Source organism: Poecilia latipinna, unplaced genomic scaffold (assembly GCF_001443285.1).
Source record: "Poecilia latipinna isolate Pla-1442-1.1 unplaced genomic scaffold, P_latipinna-1.0 Scaffold1437, whole genome shotgun sequence".
Lineage (NCBI taxonomy): Eukaryota > Metazoa > Chordata > Actinopteri > Cyprinodontiformes > Poeciliidae > Poecilia > Poecilia latipinna.
In genome coordinates, this window is record NW_015114053.1 from 48,509 (window position 1) to 69,993 (window position 21,485).

Here is a 21,485-nt window from a genome sequence, read left to right on the forward strand (position 1 = left end):
TAACCTATCATAGATGCAGTTTGCTCCATTTTTTTTTTTCTGAATCTGAAAAACGCCAAAGATTGACTGAAAATAGGATTATTACTCCAACACGTTGAGCTACTGGCTGAAAAAAAAAAAAACAGAAGCAATTTTAGTCATTTCAGTATTTTACACCTTTATTAAAAGCAACAAAAAATGACACCTTTTTTTTTTTTACCAGTGACAAACATTTCTGTTAAACCTTTCAGAAAACAAAAATCACAAACGCATACCAAACTGTTATACAGGCACACAGGAATATACCAATGATTTAAGGAAGAACTAATAAAAAGATAAACATGTTGACCTTATTTCTAATAAAGGCCAACAGATGGATATTCTCTCACATGAAGGCTAATTACAGCTTTATTCTCTGAAACGTAGCCACATATTCAGTGACCCGCTTTAAGCTTTGTTCCTTCTGTAATGCAGTGAGATCAATCTGTGAATAAACCATTATTACATTTTGTAACACTTTTAAACAAAAATACATGACGTTAGAATCAACATCCTTTTTTTTATTGCAGGAAAATAATTTCTGCTGCAGAAGGTTTTTTTATGTTTGTCAGAGGGGAAAGACAGCAACAATTTAATTTACAGACATTTCTCTGAGGAGTTTTCGTTGAAGTGTAACTAACCCTCCTGTTAAGCAAAACCCCGCCCATGGGGATTTTAATGCACTTACATTTTGTTTTATTTAAAAGCTACCAGCTGAAGACCAATAACAGCATTTTATGTTCTTCACCGCAGAGCAGTAAACACATCGGTAATTAAGTCAGGTTCTTTACAGTACTACGTCAGCAGATTTTTATTTATTTTATCTACAGTAAATGTTTTTCACAATAACCATTCCTCATAAGGTAATTTCTGTTAATATGTTAAATGAACCAGATTACGAAGTCTTGAATACACAATTTGTCACTTATTTCAATGCAAATGTTGCTCCTGTTCAAAGGTTTTCATCACTAACTTTTGATTTCTTCCCTTTGGTCTCAACTTGTACTAAGACTAAAGGACTAAAGGAGGGGGCAGGAAAATGCTAATTGGGTTGAATGGATCAGTGGATTTAGTGAGCAGCTGTGAGATTTGGTGGAGACGATGTAGGGCAGGAAAGTTTCCAGATGAATGGAAACACTGAAATGAATCAAAACATTGTAATACTTGTTATTATTAGCAATGTAAACATACGGCTCTGGTCAGGACGTGACCCTCATACAGTATAAACACATTCCTCAAGAAAAGAATTAGCTCTATCTTGTGTGGAGCCTCATGTGTGTCTTTAAATTACACTGCTGTGTGAATCTGGCGCCACACAGAGTGCAGGAGTGTGGTTTCTCTCCTGTGTGAACAACTTTGTGTCTGGTGAGTGTGCTCTTTTGTCGAAACGTTTTCCCGCAAACGTCGCACTCGAACGGTTTCTCTCCCGTGTGGACCAGGATGTGGCTCTTCACGGCTCCCGGCTCGGCAAACGTGTCCCCGCAAATCTCGCAGGAGAAGGGCCGCACTCCTGTGTGGACCTTGGTGTGCCGCTTAAGATGCGACTTGCAGCTGAATGTTTTCCCGCACTCGTCGCAGCTGAAGGGCTTCTCTCCTGTGTGAACTCGCAGGTGTCTCTTTAAGTTGCACTGAAGTCGAAATTTTTTCCCGCAAACCTCACAGGGGAACGGCAGCTCTCCGGTGTGGACCCGGATGTGCTCCTGGTAATGCATCTTGTGACGAAAATCTTTGCCGCAGATTTCACAGCCGAACGGCCTCTCTCCTGTGTGGACTCTCATGTGAGTCTCGAAATGCGTCTTGCGGGAAAATTTCCTGCCACAGACACCGCAAACGAAAGGTTTCTCCCCAGTGTGGACCCTCATGTGCGCCTGCAGAATCCCCTGATTCCTGAACCTCTCGCCGCAGAAGTCGCATATGAACGGCCTCTCTCCGGTGTGGATTCGCTTGTGGTTGCGCAGATTCCCACGCTGGTTAAATCTTTTTCCACAAACATCACACCTGAATGGTTTCTCCCCTGTGTGGACTCTCTTGTGCGTGGTAAGATTAGTCCTCTGGTTAAATTCATGCCCACAGACATCACAAATGAACACTCTCTCTTTCTTCCTAACTGCTGGGTCTGAATCTGCATTTTCCTGCCCACTGCAGTGGTTTGTGTTAGCCGAGCTGAAGGAATGACACTTCATGTGTCTATGGAGGGACTGCTTGTAGAAATATTGTTTATCACACTCGAAGCAGCTGTAAAGGGCCTTGGCTGTGTCGCCCGAATCGGGTGTTCTGCTCTCTTTGTGCTTAATTTCTGTTCCAAAATCTGGTAGCGGTTCCTGCCAGTGATTGTCCTCATCACTGACTTCAGTCTCTGAAGAGTCTGAAGCTTTTCCAGCTGTTTTTATCTTAAAGTAGTTGCTTACTCCCGGGTTTATCGTCAATTCTGGCCCATCATCGGGTTCTGTTTTTATAAACTGAACGGAACTCAGAGGTTTTGACTCTCTGTTATGCTCAGTTTCCCTGAGATACAGTTGTGAAGACTGATATTCCTCCTCTTCTTCTTCTTCTTCACTCTTCACAATAACATTCAACGGGAAACTGGCCAGATCCTCCTCTCCCTCCTGATTGGTCCAGGATTCCTCATTTTCCTCCTTTATGTGTAGCAGCTCTGGGTCCTGCTCGTCCTCACTGGAGCTCCACTCAAAGGGACGCTCTTCTTTAATCACCAACAGCTGCGGATCATCTGCAGAAAGCAGAAATTAAGTTTGTAGATAAATCAATTGCCCTTAGAAAAGTACAGTTTGTTATAGCTGCTTGATTTTGTGTAATATTCCTGCTAGATTTTATTGTCAAACAGTTTTATTGAGGCATCAGACATGAAAATTGAAACGTCAACAATACAAATTTGTCCCCTTTTTCTTCTTATGTGAACATAAAACATAAGACGATACAAAAACAAAACAGAAATGACATAGCAGCAACATTCCCATGACGTATTCCTGCAAGATTTTAGTGTCGTTTTCCTCATCAGACAACCAACTTCAGTGATCTTTAACCTACAACAACCACTATTTGTAATGAGCCAGCAGGAACCATAAGGCTCCTAAAGTAGACGCCCTTTTTTTGTTTCATCATGTCAGTTCTGTTGTGCAGAATGAATGGATAAAACATTTTGTCATAAGTTTATGACCCGATTAGTCTCACAAGCCCCAGTCAGATCCTGCAGATGCCGTCTTCATACTGAAACCAACTCTGCTGATGTTTCTTTCCTGTTACGAAGTTCCTCCTTAATGTTGCCACACAATGAAGGATTATTGCTAAGTCAATGATTTTATGCAATGTATTGGGATTTTGCAAAACGGATAACTTTTTATTTTTTAGAGAGTTGCCTTAACAAGCTGATTGCATCAGCTCTGCAGCATTCTCTCATCCTGAGCAAGCATGTAGCAGCAGTGAAAAGGAATCACTCCCTGTTAGCAGCAAGAAACCTCCAGTAGAGCCAGGCTCAGCGTGAACGGGCCATCTGCTGCAACCGGCTGGAGGCTGCGAGACGTCAGAAAGCACACACAGGAAACACCAATGCTTTGGGCCCGGTCTGCTTTTAATGGAGAGGAAAACATGGAGGACATTGAGAGATAAATCTGAAAAGCCAAAACAGCTTAATGTTTAATAGATGTTTTCTTTTTTCACTTATGCAAGTGAGGAAAACAATCCTGCACATTTACAGAATCTTACAAGCAGAATTTTCTCTCGTTGAATGCAAACAGAATTAAAAGAAAATACTGAAGGTTTAGGTTTGAATCGTACTGTTGAAGACATCTATTAAATATATAAGTTCTTAGCTTGTAAAAAGTCTTGTTCAAATCTTTTTGGGAGCTGAAAGTATCCGAACGTTAGCTAGCTACTGCAGTGAAATTATTAAATAAAAACGGTTCTTGAAACTACATTTCATTAATCCTAAATTATATGAAACAAGAAAAGTTTGATTTAATGTGACAGAGAACATTTTTTTTTCTTTTACAATAAATGTAAACGTGTAGTTTCAGCTGTAGCAAAATATGTTTATGTGGGCACATTTGCAACATGTGCTTGCATAATAAAAATTATAACATTTTTCAAGCAATTTCTATTTTAATTTCAGAATTGCAATGTTTATAATCATGATAAATACAATAAATATGACCTACTACACAATATTCATCTTTTCATAAAATTTGTTCACATCATAAAAAACACTATTACAGGTAAAATACATTATGACCAGTGAAAAGGCAGAAACTTCCTCACAGATTTTTCTTTTTAAAAGTTATAATTTATTTTAACACTTTAATTTCTAACATAGACACATGATCTTGATATTGAGCCATTTTAATTATCGCTCACATTAAAAACATTTGAAAATGTTACCTATTTCAGGTGTGACTTGTTAGTTACTCTGCTTGTTGGGGAGACTGAATGAATCACTGCTCACCTATTCATTTGAAAACCGGATTGTTTAGAATTAAACACGGAGATTACAAATCTAATCTGGGTGGGGTATTCATGTTGAATGTTGACCAAAGGAAATAGGATTTAAGTATTTCTGACTTCCGGTTCTGTTTCCTGTGTTTTGTTTCTGCTACGTGCAGTTTGGCTCATTTTTAACGAGACTAAATGATGACTATAATGTCAATGAGGTAAATAACCCGATTTAAATCAACATAAACAAAGGAAGCCCCGTTTTCCTCAGCCACAGAGCTACAGCTAGCTAACAGCGATAAATGAGTTTTTTCTTACCAGCTGTTTGGTTTCTACCTACATCCTGATGGACGCCGAGCTGCTTCATCTGGACTTTGTCCTCTGCAGCCAGACTTTCAGCGCTGCTCTGATGGACATAATCCACTTCCTTCATGGTTGCAGCCGTCTCTAAAATGAACCAGGCCGATCAGCTCACACTGCAGCCGGGAGCATTTCTGTTAGGCTCCATGCGAGGTTCCGCTGGAGTGTTTCAAGAGGCGGATGCGCACGAAAAAACTGCAACCAGATCTTAAAAAACCCGACTGTCTGTTTCGGAACGATTGCTGACGTAATGACAGAGTTTTAAACGGGCATCTACACGGACACCCTGTCCCAAGAACCATTTTCCACAACTATCAAGGGGTGGTTGCATCGCATCAATCCGTATTCAGGTACTTGCAAATAAGGCCAGAAAATGCGAAAAACGATGAGAATACGAAACAATGGAATTAAATTAAATTGTATTAAACATAAAACAAGACTTAAATAGTTATTTCGGCTTACAACACATGTAATATTGATCTTAAAGTCTTAATGCAGAAAGTCGAGCTGTTAGCAAGTTTATTTGTATTTACTTGACAAAATGTAATGAAATGTTTATATATATATATATATATATATATATATATATAATTTTACTGATGAATTAGTCAATTTTTTTTCTTCAACATCAAAATGTGGTTCTATATACAAATATGTCATGATTTGTTAAAATCGTGACTACCTTCTTTTTACTTCACAACTAAGCAGAACTTTGTGTTGGTCTGTCTTACAAAATACAAAATCCCAACAAAATACATCACAAAAAGTGACAAAGTAAAAAACAAAAACATACATTCTTTGCTACCTTAAAGAGTTTGATTATTAATTAACCACAACTGCCAAAACTTCTCATTCTGTTTTGGTTTTACAATAAAACTAATCTATTCTCTGAAACCAAAGTGGACAAAACCTGACTGGATGTTACAGGGATTAATTCGCTCCAGCAGATGGCAGCAGTGAAACAGATGCCTGTACAGATGCCTGATTGAAATATGATGAGAGACATAAACAAAAGACGCGGAGACTCATTCGTTTGAGACTTAAGTGGATTCAGTCGAACAGAAACGTGCATAGCTGCGGTGTGGCCGTATTGTTCTGGTTTATGAGCCTCCAATGTGTAATACAAAGAACAGACACCATGGAGAAAGTGGATTATGCTCATCGGAATATTCTACCTTTGGAGGACAAACTTCAGGTTAAACGGCTCGGTGTGCATCAGCCGCAAGAAACTGGGAGAATCCGAACAACAGGTAAGAAGAAGCTCTGTTGGGGTAAAATTTAACAAAACGAGGGTGGTTTGTTTCTTTTTTTTGATCGGTAATCCATTATCCGCCATAGAGATACGTCAACATATCCGCCATATTCGAAGGGGAAACATTATTTTGGCCATAGAATTTTGAAGATTCTCCAGGGAAACAAAGATAAAATAAAATAAAAAAAATCAGTAATTATATTTCCTTGTTGTTAAAGCTCTGATGTATTAAAAATATACAGCAAACAGAATTGATCAAATAGTATGTCTTGTTTTTCTTATTTGTGTTCTATCTGTGCAGCTTTGTATTGTAGATCTGGTTGCAGTATTGTAGATCTGGTTGCCTTGGAGTGTTGGTGGCAGATTTACACCGCCTGTTGAATTAATGGTACAACAGGCCACATCTGCTTTATCAAGCAAATAGGACAGATTGTGACTTGCACAGCAAGACAAAGATGACAAAAGAAAATTAAGGGTTAAAGCAAGGAATGTGCCTTTATGTATGTTTGCACAAAGGAGCAGTAAACCCCTCTCTATGTGGTGGGTTTGCTTGCCTTGCAGCAACGAAATAATATGTTCTTCCTGTTACACATTTTACTTTATTGAATTAATGGAACAACGGGCGGTATGTGATTCACGAAGCAAACAAGACAAGTTATAAGTACAAAGAAACAAACAGAACAAAAGACAGAAGTGCTGACATGACTAGTTGGTTAAAATCTTGATGATGTCTAAATGTTTTGTCAGGATCAATATCTCACACATACTTCTTTAAACATACAACTGCTTTTAGATTTTGCTACACAAAACAGTGTGTGAGGGGAAGCGGTAGCCATCAGACCTCTTCATACAAGATATTTTAAAACGTCAACAATAACGTATTGAATCAACAACACAGTAATAGAGGAGGCTGAAATCTCAATTCTGGTCTCTTTTCTGTCAATCTGTTTCCCCCCTCTTGTTTCCATCCTAATGTTTTGTGTAAATCTCATCACCAAACAGTTTTTATCCGGTTATAGTCAGGCCCTGTGTGGACAAACACATGGGTTTCTGTGGAGTCCTGCTGAATGAGATTCAGTTAACCATGATGTCCATGTTTCTCCTGCAGACAAGCAGCATCTTTTGGTGATCAAAAAAGAGGTTTCCGGTCTGCAGAGCTCCAGTTTGGACCAGCAGAACCCAGAACTCCACCATATAAAAAAGGAAGAGGAGGAACTGTGGGAGAGTGAAGATGGAGAGCAGCTCACTGTGAAGATTGTAGATTATGAAACCCTTAAGATATCAGGGCTCTGCCACGTCCAAACTGACGACGGCAAAGAAACTGAAGCTCCAACAAGCAGCCCAGCTAAACGAACGGAAACAGGACCTGATGGAGAGGACAGTGGAGGAGCAGAACTAGATGAAAACCCAGAACCAACAGGATATGGGACTGAACAGCAGGAGGTCCAGATAAAATATGGTAATCATCAGGTTCTGCTCTGTTTGCATGAATTTCTCTCATCATAAAAATAGAAGGAGCGATGTAATTTAATAAATGCACTTGTAGCATCAAACATAAAACTAACACACTAATGGTAAGATATAAATATTAATAAATATACAAATTGCCTTGTAGACAGCTGAGGGAGGGGAAAAGGTCACGTCTAAATTGCAGGCAGCAAAGGGTCAAAATATCTTATTACTATCTGGATCTGTACAATTACAAAAGTCTCCTTGAAACATGACTTTTCTGCTTCTCTTGCAGATGAGCAGCAACTGTTGGTAATCAAAGTAGAAGCTCCTGATTCACGGAGGTCCATTTTAGTCCAGCAAGACACAGAGCCACTCCAGAAGACAACGGAAGAGAAGCTGTGGATCAGTCAGGATGAAGAGGAGCTTGCTTTGATGAGTGAAGATGAAGAGAAACCTCAGTCATCAGAGCTTCATCTCATCAGAAGTGAAGACGGCAGAGATGCTGAAGTTTCAACCAGCAGCTCAGCTGAACAGACGGAAACAGAATCTGGTGGAGAGGAGGGTGGAGGACCACAGCCAGACAGGAATTCAGATCCACAAGCTTGTTTACAGTCCAGTCATTCAGGTTCTTCCGAGACTGAAGTCAGTAGGAAGTGGTGGTCAGGAGTGAGTGGAGACGGTTGTGATGACAATCTATCAGGTTCTGGATCTAAAAATAAAGGCTGCAGTGAAGGCTGGTGGGAAATTGGGACACTTCAGTCAGGCATGAACAGCAGACCTGGATGTAGAAGTGCCGTGAAACCCTTTAGCTGCCCAGACTGTGGTAAACAATTTGTGTACCAGCAGTCATTCCTGAAGCACCTGTCATGTCATTCAGGAGAAAAGGCTTCCACCTGTTTGGCTGATATGAAACAATCAATAGCCAAAGCTGGGAAGAAATCAGTTGCTTGTGTTGTTTGTGGGAAAATGTTTAAGGATCAGTATTATCTTAAATGTCATATGAGGCTCCACACTGGAGAGAAACCATTTAGTTGTGATGTTTGCGGTAAAGCGTTTAGGCATTCTCATATTCTTAAACTTCACTTAAGAATCCACACTGGAGAAAAACCTTTTACTTGTGATGAATGTGGTAAAACGTTTACCAAGCTGCAAAATCTTAAAGGTCACATGACATGCCACACAGGGGAGAAGCCTTTTCAGTGTGAGGAATGTGGCAAAAGATTCACACAAAGGGGAACGCTGAGGAACCACATGATGATTCATAAAGGAGAAAAACCTTTCGCTTGCGGTAGCTGTGACAAGCATTTCAGGCTTAAAGCAGATCTTCAGAAACACGCGGTAACTCACACGGGAGTGAAACCATTTTCCTGCCGTTATTGCGGAGCCAGATTTGCTCATCGGGGAGCTTTGACGAGACACATTAGACGCCACACAGGTGAGAAATCATTTGCGTGTGATAGGTGTGATAAAAGATTTTATCGAAATTCTGAACTGAAGTATCACGTGTCGGTTCATACAAGAGACTGGAAACAAGACACTGAAAACAGAAAGTTTGCCTGCAAGGAATGCGGGAAAAAATATATCAGAAAGGTGCATCTTACGGCACACATGAGTACCCACTTGGGAGAAAAACCTTTCAGCTGCAGTGTTTGTAGTGTGAGTTTTACACGCCATGATAGTCTGAAGAGACACACAATGAGAGCCCACAGTCAATAGAAACTGCTCATTCTGCCAATCTAGATGTACTCATCTAGATTGGTGTAAATGCTGCTAGTTAGAGGTGTTTATTTTGTATAGATTAAAATCAGCGTAACTTCATAGATGGTAAGTTTTCCAATATAATCATCTTACTGGTATTATCTACATGAGGCGCCTTGCTAAAACATTGACAGTGTTATGTAAATTATTTAATGGTCATGCTGTGCTAATGTTTTTCAGTGTGCCCATTCATGCCTGTTGTAGTTATACTAAAAATACTCCCTAACCTGACAGTATCTATGTTGTAATGATATAGCTACAAACCAAATCTGAAACACAAATGTTTCAGTAGACTTCTTTTTTATCAAAGGTTTTATATTTTGTAGTTTTGCTAAATACTAACATGCTCATGTTTGTAATGTAAAAGCTTGTTTTTGTCATATTTGTTGGATATCTTTTATACTGTTATATGGAAAAGGCAAAAGAAAGCCTATTTATCTTCAAGAAAGCCTGACATCAATAAAGACTCAAAAACATTGCCCCTCCGAGTTGCTTTATTTTAAAAGCTTAAAAGATTGGTTTAGGCTTTAAAAATAACAAATTTCCCACTGTAGATATTCATTGAAAATTTGTCATCTTTTTCAAAAGGTTGGGGTAGGCATTTAGAGATTTTCTCTAAAGTTTTTTTTTAGCTGCATTAAGTGTTTGAACTGCAAAGGTGACAAGTCCCTGGTCTAATTGCAGCGTTTCCATATTTACCACCAGGGTTGTGAACTGTCTGCTGCAGGAGCGAATAATGTCCAGCAGAAGGCAGCAGAGCGGGAGTTACCGACTGCTGTCCGTGCAGATGCCTGCTCAAAAACAATAAAAAAAGACGTAAAGGCTTCGCTTTTCACATTTATGGATCCAGTCTGATAATTATCAGTCTGCTTCATGTCACAGAGCGCAGACACCATGAAGGAAGTGGATCATGTTCATCACATCAACTTTGAAAGTCGGCCTTTAGAGGACAAACTGCAGATGAAACGGCTCGATGTCCAGCAGGATGCTGGCGCAAATCAAACTGGTAAGAACTGAGGATAACATGATTTTAGCTAAAGGTGAGTTGTTATTCTTTTGTACTGGTTTGGGAAAATCAAACCTCACTATAGTCCGAATTCAGACTGGAAAAATGTGCGTCCTCTCCGGTAAGTCCAGATTCAGCATGGCTGCTGCGCATATCAAAACGCTGTGAAAGTAGCAGAAATAAACCATTTCTTTGCTGTTCTGACAGGTTATAGCACACTATTGCAATCTGTACACATGCTAGTTTGCAGAGTGAATGCATAGAATAAACAGGAATACGTTGTTAACAGCAGGCAGCCCAGTTGTATAAATCAACATTGAAAGAAGACCTACTGGAGTCACTGAGGCTGCGCACTGCGCTCCTGTCTGTCTCCCAGGTACATGGGGGGCGTCACAGGGCGCATCACCATGGATGCATCACATAGATGTGCCAAGTCCGATCGGGACTTGGCACATCTATGTTTATCCTGTCCAATTAATACAATAAACTAAACATTTGTGATTACACTTCTGACTATTGTCGCATCTCTTTTACTCTCACGTTTGTCTGCTAACAAAGGCCAAAAAAGTATTTAAAATTGCAAAATGTCAGACTTTTTTTTAACCAGATAAGATAATTGTCTCTCTAAATTTCCCTAAGAGTGTATCTATGTGTTGCTCTGCGATGAACTTTATCTCACTCACTCAACCGTGGCGTCCATTTGTCCCTGGCAGATGAGGAGCAGCTGTTGGTGATAAAAGAAGAGATTCCTGAAGAAAACCTCCAGATAAAGAAGGAAGAGGAAGAACTCTGCCCTAATGCTGATGGAGAGCTGATCAACGAGGAGGAGGAAGAGACTGAGGACAACAGGTTCCCCTTCACGGTTGTTATTGTGAAGATTGAAGATGATAAAGAGAAGCCTCAGTCATCAGATCTTCATCATGTCAAAACTGAAGACAATATGGAGACAGAAGCTCTAAGCAGCAGCTCAGCTGAACAGATGCAACAAAATCCAGCAGGGGTTCAAGCGGGATGGAAGGAGATCCCGGGAAAACGGTGTTTGGATGGTGAGACCCTTCTCAGATTTTAGTTGGATGTTTATCTAAAGGCCTCGTAAGCAATCTGGAAAAGTCTGGAAACTATTCTCAAGGTCTGAATAAATAGGAAGAAGGAAAATGGGTTGCTGTAAGATATTACAAAACTTTATTTCCAATCCTGTTATCTAAATGTTGTTCTAACTTATTTCCTCATTTCCTTTCCTCTGACTTTATTTCCGCTCTTCTCCCACCGTATGTCTCTCATTTCTTTTTTTTCTTGTTTCTTCCCCCTTTACTTCGTTGATTATTTCCCTTTCTTGTGTTTCCTTCTCCCTGCTTTTCTTTCTTTGTTGGGACCATCATTTGTTGTGTTCATTCTTTCTTTCCTTCCTTGTTTAATTTTTTTAATCCTTCCCCACATCCTTCCATTCTTCCTTCAAGCGGTCCTTCCTTATTCTTCTTCCTTCATTCCATCTAACAACCACAGCCAGTAGAAAAGGTCTCATGGTCATCAACTAAATTAAAGTCCAACACCCTTTAATTCACCTCTTTCTTATGTTATTGTTTGTGCTGCTTAGACATTTGACAGAAGAAACTGTTTTCGACTTTGTTGGAAAAGTAAAAGAGCCAGACCTGAATTTTATCTCCTCTGTCATTGAGCAGCAATTTATGAAGCCGTTTCACTTGTAGGATCTGTAATGTAGCTTGTTGTTGTGTCTCTTGCAGAGGGCAAACGGATGTTGGCGATTAAAGAAGAGGTTCCTGTTCTGTCGAGATCCAGTACGGACCAGAAGCTTATCAAGATAAAGAAGGAAGAGGAGGAACTGTGGATCAGTCAGGAGGAAGAGTGGCTTACTGTGAAGGATAAAGATGAAGAGAAACTTCGGTTATCAGAGCTTCGGGAAATTAAAGCTGAAGCCAACAGAGAGGCTGAATCTTTAACCAGCAGTTCAGCTGAACAGATGGAAACAGAACCTGATGGAGAGGATGGTGGAGTACCAGAACCTCATGGGGCTTTTAACAGTATTTATGAAAAAACATTAAATAATGAGACTGCTGTTAAATTACACACAATAACTCGCACTGGAAATAGGGAACATGGCTCTGATCTTTGTGGTAAAGGATTTGGAGAAAAGGGTTACCTTCAGACACATCAGTCACAACTTCCGACTGAAGAGAGAATATTTGCCTGTGATGTTTGTGGCACGAGGTTTCAAAGACGTGAAACTCTTAAAAACCACATGAGGATCCACCCCACAGAGAGACAGTTCATCTGCAGTGTTTGTAGCAAAGCGTTTTCAAGACAAGATCATCTAAAGAGTCACACGCGTGTTCACACCGGAGAGAAACCGTTCAGTTGCAGTTTTTGCAGTAAAGGATTTTCACAGCAAATTCATCTGAAGAGTCACATGCGAGTTCACACTGGAGAGAAGCCGTTCCTTTGTAGTTTTTGTAGCAAAGGATTTTCGCGACAGGATCTTCTAAAGAGCCACGTGCGAGTTCACACGGGAGAGAAACCGTTTGTCTGCGGTGTTTGCAGCAAAGGATTCTCACAACAGAATCACCTGAAAAACCACATGGGTTTTCACACGACGCCGTTTAGCTGCAGCGACTGCGGTAAACGTTTTGTGAAGGAGGACCAGTTAAAGCGACATGAGAGGCTCCACACGGAAGGGAGGCCGTTTGGTTGTGACATCTGTAAAAGCAGGTTTTATAAAAGGTATCATCTTGAAAATCATATGAGGATCCATTCGGGAGAGAAACCGTTTGTGTGTGGAGTTTGCAGTAAAGCGTTTTCACGAGACGGGGATCTGAAGCGTCACATGGGCGCCCACGAGGGCTGTAACTAACGAGTCAATAAATCTGTGTTTTCTGATCATTCTAGCACTATTTTAACCCATCCCTGATCTTTTTCCTTGCAGTTTTTGTGTTTCACTCCTCATTTTCAAGTTGACACTGCAGGTCATGGGGCACCATGCACTCCCTCCTCCCTTACCTGTTGCTGTGTGGTTCCTCTTTCCACCAATTTCAAGACACTCAGATGTTCTGAAGTCATCCTGTGGAAATTAAGGGAACCCCACACATTATTTCTATCAAGGTAGTGAAGTTTAGAAATGGTCATAAAGCTCAGAGCAGCATTTTTTGGAGGACTCCCAGAGTTTCTCTATGAAGCTCTGAACAGAGAAGAAAAACTTATTCTGCAGAATAACCAGGTTGACCTAAAAACTGCAACTAAATTAAACATATTTTGTTTTTGCAGTGTAGCTTGACACTTTTACTACTGCGTACATCTTTTTACAAACATCACATCTTTAAAAATAACATGCTTATTCTCTGTGTTTTTAGATGTCACTTTAAATTTCATCATTCTGCTTGAAACTAAACAAGTATTTTGCACTTAAAATGTACAACATCTTTAGCAAAAAGAAACTGCAGAGCTTTCTGATCAACTTACCCAACAGTTTCCTCTCAACTTTTGAGAGCAGACAAAGAAATCTGCTCTCAAAAGCATTTTCATTGAAACTTCAATTTTGATGAAATTGAAGTTTCTTTCAATAAAAATAATCAACAATCAATGTGTTTTGTGTTTACTTCTATCAATGTTCATGCCCTTCATCAAATAGGGAGCAATAGTTGTTGAAAAGTAAATTCAGTGTTACAAACTGAGGATTATCTATGTTGTACAATAACAAAAAACAATAGTACCTTCAGATACATGCAGGAATATGAGTGAAAAGCTTAATTTTGATTGAACAAATCCTCATTCTGTGTGCTGGCAGAGAGAATATTTTGTGCAAGAGACTGAGTTTCAAACACTGGTGTTGTGCCATCAGCTGCCTCCATTGTGAGTGGACATTGTGGTTGTTTTGGTATAAATTTTGATTTCAAATGGAAGTGAGCTGGTTCTGTCCATATCTCGGAGCTAATATCTGTAGGAACTTGGTGTTGTAGATCAGAGGTGGAGTCACAAAGGTAAATGAAGTGATGTAAGTGACAGAACCTTTTTGGGAACATGGCGGAGAGTTTTTCCAAATTGGATTCAGGTGGTTTTAATTCCAAGCAGGTCGGCCTTGTCTGCATCCCGATGAAAGCGATAATTAAAGTCAGGTCTGGTCGAGTTCGTGAGCGGTCATATGCAGTTCTCAGATGTCCTGAATGAACAAACTGGGTTTGAGTTTTGCGTGTTGTTGCATTTAAAATTATTTTAAATGCTCATTTTATGTACATAAATGTGTTGATGTCTGCTCAGTTTGTCAGTTTTACAGCTGGAGGAGATTCCTCTCTGTTGTTTTAGTTTATAGATACTCTGATAAACAGCAGAAGTGGGTTTCAGTCTCGATGCCTGTGTTGTAGTTTCAGACCACATCTCAAGTGGATTCTATTCTTGTTGAATTCCTGAGGAACTGTTTCTTTTTAATGTTTGTTTACTGACTGGTTCATGACAAACGGCAGTCTGCTCTGCTTTCAGAAAACCTCAAGAAGAGAACAAAAGAGCTCTGGCTGAGCTGAGCTCCATCTTCACTACATGTGGGAAGTAATGAGGTACAGGGACAGCTAAGTGAAAACAGATGTCTGACATAGGCTTTACTTCTCTATAGTAAGAGTTAGGGGTTTTTGTTTAATTTTTGATGGTTTAACTTTACAAAATAAAGTGTAATCGTTTACAATGGTCTAGATTAATTGATATCCAGTTCTTTTAAGAATTTTGCAAACATTTTCTTTGTTCTTTTCATTGAAAACCTGAACGACTGACTGCTGTAGGAGCTAGCTGACTCCAGAAGAGGGAGACACTACCAAGGCATAATTAGAGAGTGTTTGTGCAGATGCCTGATCAAAATCCAGCAGAGAGCCATAAATAATTTCCAGTCGGAGACTGGGGCTCCGATGGCCTGTAACGACACTATAGATCCAGTCTAGTAGACATGAACCCGACTAGAATATGAGCTAATGTGCACGGCTAATTTTAAAGGGGGCAGAAACTATGAAGAAGGTGGATTATAATCGGTACTGAAAGTCTGCCTTTAGAGGGCAAACTGCAGAGAAAACAGCTCGTAGCCACTAACCGCAGGATGGTGACGGAAACCCAACAGCTGGTAAGAAGAAGCTCTGGCTTAATGAGGATATGACTGATTTTATTTAGGTTTGGCTATTCTTCGGGTAGACGCTTAATTGACTATTATTACGACACGTCAGCGCGTCCGCCATGTTGGAAAGAAAATACGGGTTAATTAACTTTTCAGGTGAACGGAAAACATGCTGTTTACACTGGATTTAAATCAGTTTGGCTGCCACAAAAATAATTTTATCACCCAAACATATTGATTTGTAGCCTTTACCTGAGCTGGTCTTTATTTCTTTTTGTAGTGACTGGTGTGAAAAGCATTCAAAGGCATTAAAGGTTTTTTTTAAAACCTAAAATTAATAAAAGCTTCGAGATTTCAATGTGAGGCAAAACAGCGACATCCGATGGTGAACTGGAAGTACAGCAGGCGTAAGCAAAATAAGCATTATTGTCTTAATTCAAAATATGTGCCGTAAAAATCGATAAATGTAAACGTATACCTTTAACAATGAAGAACATGTTTTCACCAATGTTTAGAAAATTCACTCTTAGTTTCCAAAAATCACATATCAAGAAAATGGGGTCCATTTTTATTTTTATTTTTTTTTATACAAAAACACTTTTTCTTTAGTTTCACTAATTTTTGTGAACACATTTATTTGTAAATTGAATGAAGTGTTTAACTGCCAGAGCTAAGAAATAAATTCAGGAGCAATATGTTAAACCATTCATCTTCTCACCCTGTCTATTTTAGACAACACTCAAACACCCTGCGATGTGTTGTCCTTTCCTGTTTAAATATGAACATATTTTTTCTGTAATGAGATAGAAGTGTATTGCAGAACATATGAGAAACGTAAAGCTGTTGTTTTAACAAATTTTATATCTTATGAATAGAAAGTCTCTTGTTTTAACAAGATACTTTTTCTGAATTTATTTTTTTTCTGCAACCGTTGCTATTCTGTAAATTTAATCCCAACATGTTTGGGAAGTTTTTCTGTTAAACTGATAAAATCGACTTTTTTTTTTTTACTTATTTAGAATGTTTTGTTGTGGAAAAAGACAAATAAATGTGGAAAATTGGACTTAAAAAAATCCACGTCATAAGGCCTTACATTTGTTTATTTCTGTACCAATGATTATTATTACCAGTATTGAGATAAATAATTATTGTATAGAAATATGACTGAAAATCCAACTTCAAACCATCTGATTTCCACCTGCCCAGTGTTGTAATACACACATGAAGCTGCGTCTCTTGTTCTGTATCTATGACTGCAATGGTTTCTGCAGCATTTACATACCATGTGGTTTATTCTGAAACTCTTTCCTGATGCGTCTCTCCTCAGACTGCGAGCAACACTAATGTCTGAACGTTGGGAGACTGAAGACGGATTCGCATCTCATCAGGAAAACATCTTAACGGCGCCGACCTTTACTAGAAGTATATTTAGAGATGTGGGCTAATTCAGAACACCAAGCTGGAAAAACACATCGATCAGAGATGGAAAGCCGGGACTCCGAAACACAATCCAGCTTTCTCCAACTTGCTAAGAAAGAGACTGAAGGTAAATAATTGTTCCTTCCTAATTAAACTGGATGGGTATTAATTAATTTGATTCCTGTTAAAACCTAGCAGCCACCACTGCACCACTAACAGATTTCTTATTCCACACACTATTTTTAAGATCTGAGTGTCATTCACTGTTGTTTGATAAACCTAATTAGTCAAGTTAAATTACTAACTTGTGTAGTAATGCTAAGTTAATTAGCTCTGTTAAAATTGGCTCCTTAGTAAGGAATTTATTTTCCTAAATGATGCCATCGTCTACTTTGCATAATTGTCAATTTGATGGTATTTTTTTTAGATGTCATTATTCCAAACATCCTCATGTTTTTTTTATCTCAGTACCATGACTGCAAATGTGGCCTTCATTTATGTATTTACAATTGTCTAATTTATTTTAGGTTTTTGTTTACACTTTTTAAATTAATAAGAGGGGGGAAAAATCAAGAAAGAAAATTCTAAATTTTGATTTCATAGGCGGATACATTGTTTTGCTGAGCCCAACCACTGCCACAGGAAATAAGCAGTCAGGGATGTGCGAATTATTTAATTATGGATTTTTATTTTTAAAGGAGTCACAGATGTCTATGTGTTTTTCAGTGTTTCCTGGGCACCAGCTGTGGGTGGTTAAAGAAGAGTTTCGCAGTGACTGGAGCTCTAGTTTGGGCCCGTTTGACTCAGAGCCGCCCCACATGAAGGAAGAAGAGACGCCTGCTGTGAAAAGTGAAAAAGAAGAAAAACCAAAGTTTTCAGATTGTAGCTGCATGAAAACTGAAGACAGGAGAAGAGAACCCCTGACGCCCAACTTGGCTAAACAGATGGAAGCAGAACCTGATGGAGAGAACTGTGGAAGACCAGAACCAGGCCCAAGCCTCAATAGTTCTTATCAAGAAAGTGAGATGACCATTCACCGTACAGGTAAAAGATCCAAACACTGTGCCAGATTTAAAGCTCAGACTGGAGTTGGTTGTTTCGTCTCAAAACATTCAAACGCAAGACTAAATTTCACCTGACTGACTAACAAAGCCAAAAATAATAATAATATTCCTATTAGCTTTTAAAATAATAATAATAATAATAATAATAAATTAGATGTCTACCATTATCAATATGGCATACTTTGCTTTAAGTTTTAAGAAAAACAATACTAACTTTTTTGTAAGAATGCTTGAAATCATTAACATCCATATGCTTTTCAGTTTTCCCGGTCCAGCAGGTGTTGGGGATGAAGCAAGAGGCTCCCCAAGACTTGAGCTCTTGTTTGAACCAGAAAGACCCAGAGCCCTCCCACATAAAGGAGGAAGATGATGACCTGTGGGTCGGTGAGGAGAGAGAACAGCTTATTGTGAAGATTGTTGATGATGAGAAACTTAGTTCGTTATCAGAACTTCATTACGTGAAACCTGAAGAGGGCAGAGAGACGGACACTCCAAACAAGATCTCAGCTGTACAGATAAAGAAAGAGCCTGATGGAGACTGTGAAAGTCCAAAACCAAGCAGGACCCGTCGTTCAGCTACTCATCTGCAGTCAAAGAACAATGAAAATGCATCCCACTCTTCTGATACTGAAAACAGTGGGGAAGAAAGCAGCTCTGTGATACACCAATCAGTGGGTAAGCCTACCAAATCTTCAGCTGAGAAGAAGCAATCTAGAAAAAAGAAAAACGCTGACACTCAACCGGGAGCCAAAGCTGAAAAGAAATCATATGCTTGTGAAGATTGTGGTAAAACATTTCCATATCAGTGTCATCTCAAGTCTCATAGGAGACTCCACACTGGAGAGAAACCATTTGCTTGTGCAGACTGTGGTAAAACTTTTTACCAGCAATATCAACTTAATTGTCACATGACAGTCCACACGGGGGAGAAACCATTTGCTTGTGATTTTTGTGGTAAAACATTTCCTTATCAGTGCCACCTCAAATCTCACTTGAGACTGCATACGGGAGAGAGACCATATGCTTGTGGTAACTGTGGTAAAGCATTTACAGAGCTGAAGGATCTTAAAAGGCACATGAGATGCCACACAGGAGAGAAACCTTTTCAGTGTGAGGTGTGCTATAAAAAGTTTAGCCTAAAGGGGGCTCTGAAGCGGCACATGATGATTCATAACGGAGAAAAACCATTTGCATGCACTGATTGTGACAGACACTTCAGATTTAATGCCGATCTTCAAGCACACATGTTAACCCATTTAGGAGTAAAACCATTTGCCTGCGCTTATTGTAATGCAAAATTTACTCGAAAAGGAAGTCTGCTTCTGCATGTTAGACACCACACTGGCGAGAATCTACTTACCTGTGAAGTCTGCGAGGAGAAATTTGTCCGAAAATGCGATCTTGACAACCATATGCCAGTTCACTCAAGAGCACAGAAGGTTCCATCCGGAAATGAGAATTTTGTCTGTGATGAATGTGGAAAAAAATTTGTTGAGAAGTCACGCTTAACGAGACACATGATTACGCACACAGGAGAGAAACCATTCAGTTGTGATGTTTGTAGTGTGAAATTTTCACGACAAGAACACGTGAAAAGGCACAAAATGACACGGCACAGTATGATAAGAACACGTGAAGAGACACAAAGTTACACAGGTATGCATGAAGAGACACAAAATGACACAGGAATGCATGAAGAGACACAAAACGACACAGGAATGCATGAAGAGACACAAAACGACACAGGAATGCATGAAGAGACACAAAACGACACAGGAATGCATGAAGACACACAAAACGACACAGCACAATACATGAACATATAAAGAGACAGTCACAGGAACATAAACGCCTCAGAACACTCAACATAAGATGAGAAGAAACACACATGACACTCCAAAAGAAAGTCAAACCACAGTTTCATGGTTTCAGATAGACATGGTGATCATTTGTCGTATCTCTTTCATTAAGACTTTAATGTTGGATTCAAACATTGAGAGGAACACATTTTTTTCTGTTTGAGGATGAATGGTGGCCAGACAGAAATCTGCATGATTGAGCTCCTTGATGGTCTACAGTAGGGGTGCCTGAGTCCATTCCTCGAGATCCACTATCCTGCATCTCTGTTGCCTCCCCTCTCCAATACACCTAATTCAAATGAATCATTGCATCTTTTAGCTCTGCTGAGGAACGGTAACAAGTCATTCATGTGATTCAGGTGCGTCGAATTAGGAATGCATCCAAAAGTTCCAGGATAGTAGATCTTGAGGACTGGACTTGGGCACCCCTTATCTACAGGGTAAGTTCTTTTTCATCTGACGGTCCGCTTTGCAACAACACTTTAGTTTCTCAGTAAAGACTGAATTGTGTTGCTATTTCTATCATTGCATCTCTAAAATCTTTTGTAAATAGACTTGGCTTAAATTTTATTTTTAGAATAAGCTGTTGTCTGTCCTCAAAACATGAAAGTTTAAACCCAAACTAACTTTTTTCTTAAATGCTGAATTTGGCTGGTAATTTATTGGTTTATGTGTTATACAGTATTTATTGAACTTTATTTTTTCTTGTTGGTGGATTGAGCAGTCTTTTGTGTAGCAAAGTATAAAGCTGAACTAACTTTTCTTTGATCAAGACTGAACTTTGTTGGTACTACTCTAATTACTATCATTGTTTACTGTTATCTTTATAGTTTAATATAGTTTGAAATATATTTTAGTCAGTAGAAGATTTAGCTTATGTTTGCTCTGTAACAAAATGATATTAAGGTTTTCCCTGACAAATGAATTTGGTTGGAAACATTCATTATTTTGTGAAATCTCTCTAAGCATGTTTAGTTTACATCGTTTTGTTTGAAGACTGAGCTGATGTCTGTTCTGTAGCAGGTAAGTATTAACCTCAATTAACCTCAACTAAGATTTTTTTAAAGTCTTTAACCTGTTGGCTTTTAAAAAGTCTGTTTAGTTCGTAGAATACTGAGTGCTTGTGGGTTCTGTAGTTAGAAAGTCCTGTTAGGTGAACATTTCACTAAACTCGAATACCACTGATGTGCCTTAGGTTTTGTTTCTGCACAACTTTTGTTTAATTTTAACAATCATTTCATCCAATGAGCTCTGTATTTTTTTTTTTTGTGGATCTGGTTTCCCTCCCTCATTTCAGCCTATGTGACACTAGAGTGAAATGAACGCATGACCAATCTATTTGACCAAGCTGTGCTGCAGAAAAAATCTGTTCTCTGTGTAAGCATATTAAACCTTTTCAAAGAACAATCTGTTGTGATGATTGTTGTTTATGCTTCCAGAACTTGGTGAAGAGTGTCTGAACCCACATATTCACAAAGAAAATTGAAAATGTTGGATTTGTATGTATTCACCTCACTTTTTAATGCAGTTTCTTCAAATAGACCTTTAGGGTACATCGTTGATGTGGCCCTATCCAATCCAAAAATTACATCAAGGTCAGTCAAAATGGGTCAGCAGTATCTGTAAACATCAGTTTAAGTGTCCTCACAAATTTGAAGTTGGGCTTTGACTTGACCATTATTTATTTATATATATATATAAAAAAAAATTCCCCTCTCACCCTCCGTGGGTGGTCTCTTTCATCCTCTGAGCT

At 39.1% G+C, this 21,485-nt stretch overlaps 4 protein-coding genes across 8 annotated transcripts; 3 read left to right on the top strand and 1 right to left on the bottom strand.

The window, feature by feature from the left end:
* Nucleotides 1-185: 185 nt before the first annotated feature.
* LOC106962604 (gastrula zinc finger protein XlCGF57.1-like) lies at nucleotides 186-5,172 on the bottom strand. The gene is made up of 2 exons (XM_015057134.1): nucleotides 4,780-5,172; nucleotides 186-2,746 (listed from the first exon to the last, which is right to left on the bottom strand). The coding sequence occupies exons 1-2, from the start codon at nucleotides 4,892-4,894 to the stop codon at nucleotides 1,272-1,274; spliced, it is 1,590 nt and encodes a 529-aa protein (XP_014912620.1). The 5' UTR covers nucleotides 4,895-5,172; the 3' UTR covers nucleotides 186-1,271.
* A 306-nt stretch (nucleotides 5,173-5,478) lies between these two features.
* LOC106962594 (zinc finger protein 37-like) lies at nucleotides 5,479-16,207 on the top strand. Of its 3 annotated transcripts, XR_001428006.1 has the most exons (4): nucleotides 5,482-6,071; nucleotides 7,182-7,532; nucleotides 7,818-9,687; nucleotides 16,194-16,207. XR_001428006.1 is itself a non-coding variant. In XM_015057099.1 (3 exons), the coding sequence occupies exons 1-3, from the start codon at nucleotides 5,924-5,926 to the stop codon at nucleotides 9,239-9,241; spliced, it is 1,920 nt and encodes a 639-aa protein (XP_014912585.1). In that variant the 5' UTR covers nucleotides 5,479-5,923; the 3' UTR covers nucleotides 9,242-9,762. The 3 variants fall into 3 exon arrangements, 2 of the variants coding, with proteins under 2 accessions (XP_014912585.1, XP_014912584.1); XM_015057099.1 differs by lacking the exon at nucleotides 16,194-16,207 and having other exon boundaries at nucleotides 5,479-6,071; nucleotides 7,182-7,534; nucleotides 7,823-9,762; XM_015057098.1 differs by lacking the exon at nucleotides 16,194-16,207 and having other exon boundaries at nucleotides 7,818-9,762.
* Nucleotides 9,986-13,881, top strand: LOC106962605 (zinc finger protein 45-like). Its single transcript, XM_015057135.1, has 3 exons — nucleotides 9,986-10,289; nucleotides 11,003-11,335; nucleotides 12,032-13,881. Exons 1-3 carry the CDS (start codon nucleotides 10,157-10,159, stop codon nucleotides 13,153-13,155), a joined length of 1,590 nt encoding a protein of 529 aa, XP_014912621.1. The 5' UTR covers nucleotides 9,986-10,156; the 3' UTR covers nucleotides 13,156-13,881.
* Nucleotides 14,122-21,139, top strand: LOC106962593 (zinc finger protein 154-like). 3 transcript variants are annotated; one of them, XM_015057097.1, is made up of 4 exons: nucleotides 14,122-14,903; nucleotides 16,718-16,936; nucleotides 17,536-17,853; nucleotides 18,135-21,139. In XM_015057097.1, the coding sequence occupies exons 2-4, from the start codon at nucleotides 16,825-16,827 to the stop codon at nucleotides 19,697-19,699; spliced, it is 1,995 nt and encodes a 664-aa protein (XP_014912583.1). In that variant the 5' UTR covers nucleotides 14,122-14,903; nucleotides 16,718-16,824; the 3' UTR covers nucleotides 19,700-21,139. The 3 variants fall into 3 exon arrangements, with proteins under 3 accessions (XP_014912583.1, XP_014912581.1, XP_014912582.1); XM_015057095.1 differs by lacking the exon at nucleotides 14,122-14,903 and adding an exon at nucleotides 14,910-15,399; XM_015057096.1 differs by lacking the exon at nucleotides 14,122-14,903 and adding an exon at nucleotides 15,742-15,797.
* Nucleotides 21,140-21,485: the final 346 nt, after the last annotated feature.